Source organism: Populus trichocarpa, chromosome 8, assembly GCF_000002775.5.
Source record: "Populus trichocarpa isolate Nisqually-1 chromosome 8, P.trichocarpa_v4.1, whole genome shotgun sequence".
Classification (NCBI taxonomy): domain Eukaryota; kingdom Viridiplantae; phylum Streptophyta; class Magnoliopsida; order Malpighiales; family Salicaceae; genus Populus; species Populus trichocarpa.
The window spans coordinates 17,210,680-17,225,207 of record NC_037292.2 but is presented as its reverse complement, the minus strand read 5'-3'; the positions used below and the strand labels follow the sequence as shown (position 1 = coordinate 17,225,207).

General features: G+C 29.2%; 1 protein-coding gene across 1 annotated transcript; it reads left to right on the top strand.

Annotated features, from left to right (window-relative positions):
• The first annotated feature begins 9,836 nt into the window (after nucleotides 1–9,836).
• LOC18101869 (leucine-rich repeat extensin-like protein 3) lies at nucleotides 9,837–10,783 on the top strand. The gene has a single exon (XM_006380150.3). It carries the CDS (start codon nucleotides 9,976–9,978, stop codon nucleotides 10,492–10,494), a length of 519 nt encoding a protein of 172 aa, XP_006380212.1. The 5' UTR covers nucleotides 9,837–9,975; the 3' UTR covers nucleotides 10,495–10,783.
• The last annotated feature ends 3,745 nt before the right edge of the window (nucleotides 10,784–14,528 follow it).

The following is a 14,528-nucleotide window of genomic DNA, read 5'->3' as shown; positions in this document are numbered from 1 at the left end:
CAAGAACTGTAGCCTGCAAGAGAAAATTTTTATTGGTTAAATATATTGAAAAAAAATAAAAAATGGATGTAATTAAAGAAGAATCTTACCATCCACTTTGCATGTGAAACGAACGAGTTGGAGCTACCGGTATGCGTAGTAACGGAACCGTGAACACTGGTTCTAGTTCTCTGCATTGGAGTGTGATTGTTGCACAAAACAATTGGACATCATGGGCTAAATATATTCTGTCCACATGGCCTCCAAAATGTACGGTGGTTTGAAATCCTTCCAACCCGCCACCTCCTTCTAACCTGAAAGCTCTCTTTTTTTTCACATATTTTTTAGCTTTCTTTTACGCCTTGTACCAAAAATTACACAACCTATATGGTACAAATGAATTATCTATTAATAAATAAATAATAAAATTGACTAAAAGGTTTAAAAAAATTTATCTTGATTTCAATCTTACCTAATTGCAGCATGATTCTCCCAAACCCTCCTTGTAATAGCGTTGTCAACTATATCCCATTCAAATTTTTCCTTGCATTTAAAATTTTTACAAGAAATAATTTATTAATATTAATAAACTAACTAAATTAACATAATAAAAAAAATATTTAAGTTAATATTAACTTTAAACCTTTTGAACCATGCATCAATCATAAGTTTCCATTCAAGATGTTTGGAAACATGACTCCATTGAAACAATGAAATTTTCATCGACAATTTCAGCTGATGTTATGGTTTTGGCAGCCTCAATGTTTGTAAACCTAAAATTGATAATGTTGCTTGAAATTAATTTTTCAAAAATTATTAACATGTCGTTTTGAAAGGAAAACAAACTTATATTGAAAGGTTGTTTTTCCACTAAGCCTAGTACTTCCAAGTAAATGTATCTTATTGTGAAGGGACCTCCCTTGACGTGGCAGCATCACCCTTGACAAGCCAACATCGAGTGTGGTTGCCTGTGTCTCAGGTACCTATTCTTGGTTGGCACCTAACGACTCATGGTCGTTAGAAGCACTCCTAGAAGAACTAGCAACAATCTTGTTTGTATGATGTACTATATTGATTTTTTTCTAGGCAAAACACAAATTAAAGAATTAACGTAGCGTAAATCATTCCTATTTTTTTTAAAAAGAAATTGGTAACACCTACCCTATACATGAGACTTCCCAAAATTTATAAACTTGAAAATACGTAACAATTTAAATTGGATTACCACAAACCAATTAATTTTGTTTCAATCTATGTCAATTGAATAATTTTAATTATGTTATTAATCAAATTTTCAATTAACTTTGTTATGACCACTTGCAAAATAATCATAGAAGGTTAATATAAACACATTAAAGGATTTGTAGTATCCATATTTCACATTAAAAATTATTCATTTATCCTACATATTATCTTAGCTACTTTTTAATTTTTTTTTATTTATGATGACTACTACTTTTGTTTATTTTTAAATAATTTTTATTTTTCATGAAATAAAACTTTATTTGTTAACAACATAAGGTTTTTTAAAAAACTCCAACAATCTGTATACAATCATTAAAGAACATAAAAATTCAAAAACAAATTAAAAAAATCCTAACAATCTATATACAATCATTAAAGAATAGAAAAATTAAAAAAATTAAAAACAAATCCAACAATATATATACAATCATTAAATAACGAAAAAATTAAAAACAAAATTTCACATAACATTTATACAATTATTAAAAACAGAAAAAATTAAAAAATTAGCATCAACATTTATGCAATTATTTATAACAAAAATATTTTAAAAAATAAATTAAATTTTTTTTGTCAACATTTATATGATTATTTATAATATAAAATTAAAAAATAAAATAAAATAAAAATTACCATCAACATCTATACAATTATTTATAACAGAAATATTTTTAAAAAATAAACATTTTCCATTAACATTTATACAATTATTAATAACAAAAAAATATGAAAAAAAGCACAAAAAAAGAAGGATAAATAATAATCTTACATAATGTTGAGTTTTTTCGAGCCTGAGAAGAGAAAAAAAATCCAAAAAAAATCATTAAATAAAAGGAGAAGGAAAAAAGAGGAGAAGACATACATGTTCGTGGAAGAGAAGAGAATGGGTTGAGGAGAGAAGGAGAGAGAGAAGAGAAAGAAAAATGAAGATTTGGGAGGAGGAAAGAATAATATGCAGAGGAAGAGAGAAGAAGAGATGTGCTCGTCTGTTCCTGATTTTAAGGATTTTGGTCTTTTAATTTGGGGTTTTTTAACCGATGGTGAATTAAATATTAATATTTTTGTTGGTGTTTTCATCTGTTAAGTCTAATTGGAATTTTCAATATAAAAAAGTATTATCAACATCTTTACTGTCAGAAAATTAAAAATTAATATTTCAATTGTTTCGTCGGTGTTTTCGTCTATCAAGTCTAATTGAAATTTTTAATTTAATCCAATTTTTTTAGAAACCCTCCACGTATCACTGGCACCTTTACCAATGGTAAATTAAATAGTAATTTTTTAATTTTTTTGTCGGTGTATTTGTCTGATTGAAATTTCGATTTAATCCAAAAACTTTTAGAAACCCGCCAACTATCACCAACGCCTTTACCTCAATAAATAAAAAATTAATATTGAAATTGTTCTGTCGGTGTTTCTGTCTATCAAGTCTAATTAAAATTTTCAATTTAATACAAAATTTTTAGAAACCCACCAACTATTACCAACTACTTTTCAGTTCGTCGTTGATTCCATTTACAAAGAACAATAATAAATATTGCATGAGAGAAGTGAATAGTACCTTAGCTCTTGGAAAAATACCGACATACATTAACTGTCAATGATCTCATAAGTAATGAATAGTAATAAATATTGCAAGTGAGAAGTGAATAGCACCTTAGCTCTCGGGAAAATATCAACGTACATTAACCGTTAGCGATCCCGTTGTACTGAACAATAATAAACAGTGCAAGTGAGAAGTGAACAATACCTTAGCTCTTAGGAAAATACTGATGGACATTTACCGTCAATAATCCAATATGCATTGAACATAATGAACGGTGCAATTAAAAGGGGAAAAGCTCCAATGCTCTCTAGAATATACTAACGACTTTAATCCGTTGGTGTGTCTGTTTTTATTTTCTAAGGTCGTCGGTATTTCCATTAGTGAAAAATAGTTGATATTGCCAGATTGTATTTGCATTCCTTATGTATCCATCTTGCAAATACTTCAAATCACACAGCACGTACAACATAATAACACTAGTTCTGTTTATAATAATAAAATCACATAAAATAAATATTTCATTGTGATTTAATAATAAATAAATGTCATTGTCATTGCATTAAAGTTAATTTCTTCTAGAAATATTACATTATAGTTCATGGCATTACACATTCGTGTTGTGCAAATTAATCATAATTGTCTTCTTCTTCAATTTCATCATTGTCATATATATCATAATCGTCTACATTGATTTCATCACTATAATCATCTTCACTAACTTATATATGTTCACTAGTTCTCAAAACATCATTTAACTCCTCAATGTAAACATCAAGAAAAGTATTATCGGCTATGTGAAAATTTGAATTTTCTTCTAAATCATTAAACAGAGCAACTCAATAAAGATCAACTAACTCATTAAGTTGAAAGACATCATCTCACACAGTTAATTCGTTATTGTTATCATGAACAATCTGGACATGACTTCTAGGTTTGGTTTTCACCACGGATAATGATGCTCATAAAATCATGCACACAAATCTTAAATTTATAAACCCTGCAAGTGCACGTATCACATATAACATATATGATAAGTTAAACCCATAGGATCATCCTAAGGATTTGTTAGTGGAGTAAATTAACCTAATCAACCAAATTTCTTAACAGAAAATTAAATACGTATTCTGAATGATTTTGGTTTGAAAATTAAGTAAACTAAATAATTCAAGAAAAATGGTATGGATTGAAAACAATCGAAGGAGAAAACAATTTTAGCAAATATTAGGTATCTCAATTATGGTTAATTTACCCCCTGTTGATTTTAATTTAAATCAAGTATGACATAAAGTCCAATCTTAGATTGTGTCAAGTCTGTTAGATGTTCGGTTGATGATACTAAATTCAATCAAGAAGAATAATTGTTACTAGCAATCAATCTTACTTAATGAATTTTAAGGGTCAAGACTTTGGTAAATCATACACCAAATACTTCCAACACATTCAATATATGTTCATTCATCTATGCCAATTTTCAATTGAGAATAATGTTTTCATCAATTCAAATCTCACAATCAATGACCAATCATAATCAACTAGGGTACTAGCCTAATTAATCTCATTAGCAATAAAAAATTAAGATCAATGAATGAAATCAAAACTGAAATTAAATGATCATTCAATTAGAGTTCATAAAAATCTCCCCTTAATAACCCAATAAAGGTTTTAGTTGTACATATTAATAGCTTAATACTTCCAAGATAAAACCTGATTTAATTATTTGTTTCTTCCAAACCTTCCTTTTAGATGCCGCCTCCTCTCTCTTCTGGAATGTTTAGGGTCTCCAAACTCCCCTTAGTTGCTACCTAAAAGGGTTTTTATAGTATGATTTTATCCTTCAAAGGAAAGGAAATCACTATCCTTCTCTGTCACGGATTCCAACTCATTTTCTTTTATGATATTGTGGGCTAATTTTGGGGCAGAAAACATGTGAATTGAGATTTTTCTATTTCTAGAACAATTGTAGGTAATCAAGATTGCTTTCCAACAAAACCAACCTTGTAATTATTTGATAATCAGAACTTAAGATATAGGCCAAAACCCAAGACAGAGTTTGGGTCGCAAGGATTCCTAGTCTAATTCAGACTCTGTATTTTGACTCGCTCTTTGGGCTTCAAAATAGAAAAATAAGTTCATTTATATTCACAAGAATTGTAGGCATATGTTTCAGCTTTCCAGAAAGTTAGAGAACCCATGAAATAGAGTTGTATAACTCCTATTATAACCCAAAAATCAATTAGTGTTCAGGCTTGTCTGGGACAGACCAACTAGTGCTTGAACTCTAAACTCACTTCATTGTTTGCCTCCTCATATGATCCCAAATTCAACATAATCCATTATTTAAATACCTTTTCTGGAAAGCTTGAAATGTTCTCTAAAACTTTGCTAAAGACCACATTTTAAGCAAGTAACTCCTTCTATAACATAAACATTGAAGCATCTCTTAAGGTCATTCATTTAACTATTTGTACCTACACCCCAAGATGAGAAATAAGTAAATTGTACCAAAAATAAACTAAAAATGAGAATAAAACACTAGATTAGGCTAAGAGTATATGTCAAATTATGCACAAAAAATATTTATATCAAATAACCAATCAACTTTATATTCCATTTGTTAATGTGAAGGCCTTGTTATTTTCGATACAATATGGACATGCTAGTTTTCTATGCGTACTCCAACCAGATTCCAATCATCTCTTAACGTTTTACCACCATTTGTTAATATGAGACCTTGTTATTTTCGATACAGTATAGACATGTTAGTTTTCCATGTGTGCTTCAACCAAAAACCATTTCATACATAGGAAAAATCATTGATAATCCACATCAAAGCTGCCTTCATTTGAAAATTTATTTTCCTCGATACATCATATGTCAAAGTCCTAGATGACCACAACTACTTCAACTCATCAATAAACAAACAAAGACAAACATCTATATTCTGACCCAAACTATTAGAACTAGATAAGACCATAAATAAAAACATGAACTCCGGCCTCACACACATCCCTAGTGGCGAGTTGTAAACCGTGAGTATTATCGGCCAACAAGAATAAGGAGCAGAAAATGACCCAAATGGATTGAATCCGTATGTATATAACCTAAGACGAATATTCCTTAATTCCACTAAATATTAAGGATGTACCCTATTAATATGTACATACGAACATTTCGTATATACATATTTTCAAACTTCACCATTGGAAAGGTGCACCATTAGTCTATTCACCATATTATGTGAATGATGTCATGTTATGTGCTCAACAGTCTTTTGTAACATGAATAACCTTTGTAGTCTAGGTGTGATTGAGAAGTATTTAAGTTTTCTATATGCGACAAAAGTCCTTCCCTTGCCAGTTTTGGATTTATAACGAGCATGCCCACATGTCCTGCACTCGGTCAACTCTTTATTTTCAGGTAGTACAACATACAAAAGTTTGAACACATGTTAATTTTATGGTATCCTAGGTCGAAAGGTTTCATCATGGATTTAACATAAAATTTCTCTTTCATCCTATTCCCTTCAGGTAAAATGCTTTTCGTCCATTTTACAATTATATCATAACTGACCTTACTCAACCAATGATCTGACTTGATAGTGAAAACCTGTGCAACAGTAAATGATTTATTGTGATTTGTGCATCCATCCTATAATATTTCGTTAAAGTCTTTCAAAATATAAAAAAAACGTGGTCTCATCTACATTATATTCTTCATCTACTATTGGACATTGACCGACTTAACCCTAATTCTTTCTCATCATAATCCTATAAGGATTACTATTGTCATCTATTACTTTATGCACCCGTGTAAAACCCCAGGTAATATTATTGATATTAATAAAAGTCAAGATTATGAAAAAAAAAAGGGAAAATGATAAATTAAATTATAAGAATGATGATATATTCGAGAATCTGAATTGAAATGTTTTGTTTGGGTGTTAAAATATATAAAAAATAAATAAATAAACATGAAAATGTGAAATGTTTTTTTTATGGAAGTGAATTTCATGAAACTGAAAGTACCAATGAGTAACTTAGTGAAATTCAAAATAACCAGGGTAAGATTTAGTATAAACAGGCGTCAGAATTCAGGAAATTTTATCCAAAATTATAAAAGTTACATTGAGGGATATAGAAGGCATTTTTTTAAAAAGTTAAGTAATTATATGTGTGTAAGTGTGTGTGCGTGCGGGAAGAAAAAATTGAGGGACATGGAAGGTATTTTTAAAAAAGTTATATATATGAGTGCAAGTGAGTGTGTGCTGTAAGGAAACAAAAAAAAAGAATAAACTTGCTTTTTCAAAAAGAAGGAAGCATTAGGCTAGGAGAGGAAAAACAAATTCAAGTAAGGAAAATTTCTCAATTTAAAAGTGTTTAAACTTTGGCTATTGCTTGGTAAGGTGCTCTCACACTTTTAAATAAGATTCTTGAAGCATTTATGCTTTAAATTAATTGAACTTTGCGAAATGAGAAAATAAGGTTCATGATAAATTTTAGAGAAAATTACAATTGATTGTGAAATTGTGTTAAGATTATTGAAGTGAGTAGAGAAAGTAAGAAATTATGGTCATTAAAGCAAAATTTTAGGTGTTCTTGAAGAAGGGATTTTTGGAAAAATAATAATAAGAAAAATAAAAATTTAAGAATTATGATAAGATGATGAGATTGTGTAGGAAAGAGATGATATTAATGTTAAAGAGTGAATAGATCATGAAATGTTTTATGTTTTTCTTTGATTTAAATTTCTGTAAAAATAAATAAAGAAGTTTAAAGAATATATATATATATATATATATATATATATATATATATATATATATATATATATATATATATATATATATATTGATTTGAATGATGAAATGAATTGTGTTACAATGTGGAAATTGAAAGAATAGGAAGGAAATTTACAAAAGAAAGAAGGGAATTTTCATGTTTCTCTCTAAATTTCATTTTGACAAATGAAAGGATAATTGGAAGGATTTTATTTATTGAGTGTGTCAAATATGGAAAGTAGAATAATGATGTGATATACTTGTCAATTCAGGAGAGGCTGTCAGGCCGACACCACAGTAGGGAACTTCAGCTCGAGCTCAGTCGTCAGGTAATTACACGGTGCCTGAATTTATTATTGGTCAATATGTATTTTTATTTGATTAATTGTGGTTGATAAATTAGTAATTATTATATTGTTTACTTGAGAAAATAAGATATGATGTGATGAATTAATTCTTGAATTAATGGGATTAATGCCCTGGTGAATGGGCGTGATAAGGAATTAACTTCCTGGTTAATGGGATTAGAACCCTGGTGAATGGGCAAATTGTCGAACTAATTCTTGAATTAATGGGATTAATGTCCTGGTGAATGGGCGTGATGAGGAATTAAGTCCCTGGTTAATGGGATTAGTATCCTGGTGAATGGGTAAATTGTTGAACTAATTCCTGATTTAATGGAATTAGTGCCCTGGCAAATGGGCGAGATGAAGAATTAATCTCCCTGGTTAATGAGATTTGTACCCTGATGAATGGGTGAAACGTTAAACTGATTTTTGGATTGATGACAATAGTGCTTGTTGAATGGACTGGTGGAAAATTAATCATCTATTAGTGAAAGTAATGCCGGGTTAATTGGGTGATATGAATAATTATATTTTTTGTTGATGTTTAAAAAGAAAAAAAACAAACTCATTGATTATTCTGAGATTTAATTGATATATATAATACTAGATGAGCAAGTTAATTTAATGATCTTTTGACTAAATTTTCAAAAAAGTAGAAAGAATTTTATGGATATCTTTTTTTCATCTGTCTAATCGAATTATTGTATTAAATCAATTTTCAGGTACATCCACCTATCGGACTGAACAGTAGATTAGTTTCCTTACATTTTGTTGCGTATCTTTTTGTAATAAATGAATTTATCATTTTTTTATGTAATATAATGCGTCAACAGTTTATCGAAAGTCCTTTTGTGTAGTATAATCTTAGTTATGAATTTCTTCTTTAATTATGTACTTACTTCGATTATAATTTTGTTAATGGTCCTTATTTGTAAATCTTTGAATTGTGTAATGTACTTCAATTATAATTTGTAGAATAATTCTTCGGAGTGCATCCATGTAAATGTGAGATATTGAATTGTTTAGACATGTGTGAATTTGATTATTGAGAAGTTGTGATGTAATGAGAGGAGGAAGTCCTGGATGATAGGACGAGTAAGAAATTTGATAATTGAGGATTGTGGATGAAGAGTCGATAACTTGGTACCTAAAAATATAGAGGAAACTCAGCCGAATTTTTTATTGATTACAAAAAAAAAATCCCTAATCTTATTTGAATTATCATGTCCTTGCTCTTTGTTTTGAATACAAATGTTGGGGTTGTTACATACCGCCTCCACTAATATTTCTCGAATTAGATAGTGTATAATTAATAAAATCCTGAATCTCATTACAATAATCCATTCTATGCAACCCTTCGGGTGAATCTCGATACATTAATGAATGATCATCTATTACCTATTTTTAACCTATATAGAATATTGATGACAACATGTATTAATTAATTACGTAAACTAAATAAATAACAGAACATTGGTGTTTGTGTTAAAATTGATTTGTGTTAAAACAACCTATTTTTGATTTGTGTTAAAATTGTCGGAGGGGAGGGGGGCTCTGTTTATTGCAGAGAAAAATGAAGGAAGAGGAAGAAATGGAAGAGAGAGAGAAGGTTTGCTCGTCAGGTCATAAATTAAATATTAAAGATGGATTTATAGACGGATTTAAATTCATTGGTAATTTTATCTGTAAAAATGACACGTCATCATACTTCTTGGCTTTTTTTTATTCATTATTTTCCTATTGTAATTCTCTCGGTATTTACTACGATGACATATTCAGTCGAAAAAATTCACTTTAATCTACCAACAAAATTTTTTTATCAGTATGTCTATTTATATTTATTAATTTTCTAGTAATGTATTATGCATGATAAAAGGGTACATGATGGATGGTGTCGCTTGGAAGATAAGAAATACTCTATGACACTCACTCATTAGTTACTCTCTCTCGTTCTCATTTTTTCTTGTCTAAATTTCATTAAGAATTTCTCATAAATTATTTGTTCATCTTGTAAATTACACGTTGAAGACGTACCCTTAAGTTTTCAAGCTCCATTGATCTAGAAAAGTTTACCCAAAAAAATGGAAACAAGGCACAAATTCAAACTATCACTTCTAGCTCTCTTAATGCTACTGTCCTCGACAAAATCTTCAACAGTACTGCCAAATTCAAGAATGTTGTACCAAATTGCATGCACAATGTGCTCCACATGTTGTGGCAGTTCCCCGGTTACATCACCACCACCACCACCTCCGCCACCACCTTCACTAGCCACCACTTCCAACTGCCCACCACCACCATCTCCGCCTGCGTCACCAGGAGTGGGCTTTTACTACTCTCCACCACCACCACCACCACCTTCCACCTACACTTACTCTTCACCGCCACCTCCACAAGACGGTGTCATTGGCGGCACTTATTACCCTCCACCAAATTACAAGAACTATCCTACACCCCCACCTCCTAACCCAATTGTCCCATACTTCCCTTTCTACTATTATATCCCCCCACCTCCTTCCACGTCTGCTTCTTTCAAGTTGATAGCTTCTTACACTGTGCTTGCGGGGGTTGCTTTAAATACTTTGCTTGTTTTGATGTAGATTATAAAGAAAGTAATGAAAATGAAATAATGTGGCAGATCTGGGAAATTAAGTCGCTGCTGATGATATCAGAGAAACTGAGAGACTTGGCTTCTTGAAACAAGAAGGCGCCCTTCTTTCACTTAGCTTTGGATCAAGACATGGGATTTTTGGCGCAGAAACAATTGTGAAGTAAATCACTCTCCTTTTTCTCTTTGCTGTAGATTGATCTGTAATTTGTTTACCAAATTTGTACCTGTATATTCTATTTCGTTACCTTTTAATTAATGCTGTAGAGGTTTATATTAAATATTTAATAATATTTATATTATATTTATTATCTATTAAATAAAATAATTATCCAAAACAAAATATACTCATTGTTTGCTTGTAATATTTAACATTGTGGAACCGATATAATTAGAAATGATGATGGTTTTAGAAGAGCGTGCCTTGATTGCTCCACTTACCATGATTTGATTTATAATTCGTGTCTTTCTTTCCCTTATTTTCAAATCAAAACTTTTTTTTTTTTTTTTTTGCAAAAAAAATACATGCTATGCATAGTTTATCATGTGATGATATAATAAATTAGTATCGTATAATATTTAATTGGGAGAAAATCATCATTATTATATGACACCTTACTCAAAGACTTGTTGTTTTATCGCATTAATTAAATTAAATATGAACTTGTCATAAAAAATGGAAGTCAAACTTCAGTCGGACTTGGGAATAGTGGTAAAAAAAAAAAAAAAAAAACAGAGAAGAAAATAGCTGTCCAGCTGACAAAGAAAAGAAAAGAAAAGAAAAGAATGAAAAAAAAAACAGGAGGGGGCTTCGCATTGCTGATGCCATGACATACAGGCTGTGTTTATTGGGTTATCAGGATGAAAAGAATAGATAATAAATGTAGAAGAGATAAATTAAAAAAAAATGAAAAAAATATTCAGTTAAAAATTAAATTGAAAATATAAAAATATATTTATTATTAAAATATATTTTTAATTTTTTAAAATATATTTTTTCTATTTCAACTACTTTCTCAGTTTTTTTAATGCAGCACAATAAAAAAACAAAATAACAAAGCTTAAAATAAAATTAAAAAATATTCAAGTTCTATATGTTGCATATAATAATTAAGATTCTTTAAAAAAATTTGGTAAATACAATTTTATTAAGTTTTTTTAAATTATTTTATATTTTGAATTTAAAAATAAATAAATATTGTCTTTATCATAATTTTGATAATATTTATTAAAAATAAATAAATATTATTCTTAATATCAAGTTATGATAAAAAATAATACTTATTTAATTTTAAAAAAATGAGGATGCTTAATGTCATGTTTTTATATGTCATTTGTCGAATTGTTAATGACATTCATAATTTTTAAAATTGTATTATTTTTAAATTAAATTTTGAATTTTTTTTAATAAAACTCCTACTTTTTTTCATCTTTTTGTTTGATTGAAACAAAAGCTGAGGCTGTCAAACGCGATCATAGTAATTGTCAAGAATCAGGTACTTTTTCCATGCAATCAGCTCATCTGGAAGCTCTGATTTCCTGTTACTGACACATGATTCTGTGTTGGCTGTAAGCTGTAACTAAAATCTCTCGTAGCATGTTGTCAGGTGTGCAAAATAAAGGAAAATTTTTACATCAATTAAAATTTAAATGTTTTTCCTGTTTCAAAACACACAAACACAACAACTCTTATTTCTCTTTTTTCAAACCGACACTCTTAACCCTTGTCTTTCTAAAAAACCTCACCAAAAACTTCTTCTCTCTTAAAACACTCAAAAATCAAATTCATTATAGTTTTTAAACATCCTTGGATGTTTTTATTTTCAAAATCCACCGTTACCTTCGCTACAATTGCAACCCCAACTTTTTTTGTTAGTCTTACAAGCAAGGTAAACATGTTATTATTGCTATGAATTTGTGTTTGGTTTAGTTGAAATGAAATAATTGTACAGGTTGAATTTAAAGTTTAAGATGAATTTAGAGTTTGTTAAATTAATGATAAATTAGTTATGAATACCATCAATTAGGGTTGATTTAATATAATTAAACATAAAATAAGTTAAATTAATTATGAATTAATTATTTCAATTGATTATGTGTTGCGTTTAATTTTAGATAAGTTGTTGAATTAGAGGTTTTGTATGGATTGTTGGAATCAGTTAATAATATAATTAACTATGCTTAATGATTTCATACAATAGAGCATGAATGCTGTAGAATTATGATGAATTACATGTTGCCTTGAATTGTTGATAAGTTGATGGATTTGGTATTTTCTTTTAATAATTTTAATTTGATATGAATTTGGGTTTGATTTAATGCAATTGAACATGAAAATATCAATTAGATTTGGTATAATGAATTGTGTTTGATTTTGGTCAAGTTTACTTTTATATTAAATTTTAGGAATTTGATTGAATTTGCAATGAGTTTTGCCAATTAGAGTTGAGGTAATGCAATTTAGTTAAAATTATATCCAATTAACCAGAATCCGATTTTTTTTTTACAGAATATCTTATAACATATTTATGTTATGTCATTACAGTGGCACAATTGCTCCTGATGTGAATAGCAGTATCACATACAATAGCAGGAGCAATTTGTTGTTAAATGATAATTTAGACATGTCATATACAGAAATGAAAGAAACTATTTGTTATGAACTTGAGTGGAATTATAATGATATTAATGCTGAAATAACTTCAAGGTGTTAAATTGGTGATTATTAGTATTATCCTGTACCGATTGTGTGTGATGATAGTTTTAAGACGATGATTGATTCTTTTCATTCAAAGTGGTTTGAACATGATGGTATTGTAAGTGAATAATCGACTAAAATCTGTGTTTTTTCCAACTTATGTCGGTCTTTCAAAGTCAGTTAGTAGAGGTAAAAACAATTTATTATTAGATGATTTGTTACAAATGATAGATGATACTATGTTTATTAATCCATTTACTGATCAACATATATTTGACTATTTTAAGCCTAGTGACAATGAAGATGATGAGTTGTTAAACCCGAATGTGATAATAAATGATGATGATGAAATGATACCTCCTGTTCCTAAATTTGGAGATGCTTTAGGTCTAGTTTTGTTGTTTTTCATGATTGGACACTTAGTTATAGACGTATGCCAAAAGGGTCTGATTTGGAGGTTAGATAAACATTCAGCAGTAAAAACGAATTGGTTAATATAGTTAAATGGTGGCACATTGCTCAATCGGTTGAATATCGAGTCCAACAGTCAAACTCTATATTTGTTCAATTACAATGTGTGCAAGCACTTGAATGTAAGTGGTATTTGCATGGGGGATATCATAAAAGATTGGATTCATTTGAGATAGAAAAGTTAAAAGGGTTGCATATATATGTTTCGACCTTTTCTCATAAAGATCATCATCAGCTTGATGTAAATTTTATTGTTAATGTCATATCAACCCTTGTTATGAATAAGCTTTCAATAACAATTGCAAGTATATAGGATGAGAAAAAATTACATTACAAGTATAAAATTTCATATGAAAAAGCATAGGTTGCTAAACAGAAGGTGATTGAGCATCTTTTTGGTTCACATGAAGAGTATTTTGAAAAATTGTCTAAGTTGTTGTTTGTAGTAAATTAATCAAATCCTTGAACGGTTGTTGATTGGATGCACAAAGAAAATCTTGATAATAGTAAAATGGTTTGTAAGATAGAGTTTTTAGTCATTTTAGACCTTGTATTGAAGGTTTCAAGTACTGCAAACCACTTATTAGTGTTGATAGCACATATTTGTATGAACAATATAATGGGAAGTTATTAATTGCAATTTCTTTTGATGTAAATAATGATATATTCTCTTTAGCTTTTACAATTGTTCATGAAGAAAATAATTCAAATTTGATATGTTTTTTGCTTTGCTTATAAAGATACGTTACCAGTGATAAGAACATATATTTGTATAATATTAAACAGACATGCGGGCATAAAAAAATAAATAGAAATTTAGCATGAACCTATAAGATATCATCGGTGTTGTGCCTGAC

Bases quoted from the DNA above. Each gene is read 5' to 3' on its own strand.
- LOC18101869 (XM_006380150.3), top strand. From the start codon at position 9,976: ATGGAAACAAGGCACAAATTCAAACTATCACTTCTAGCTCTCTTAATG.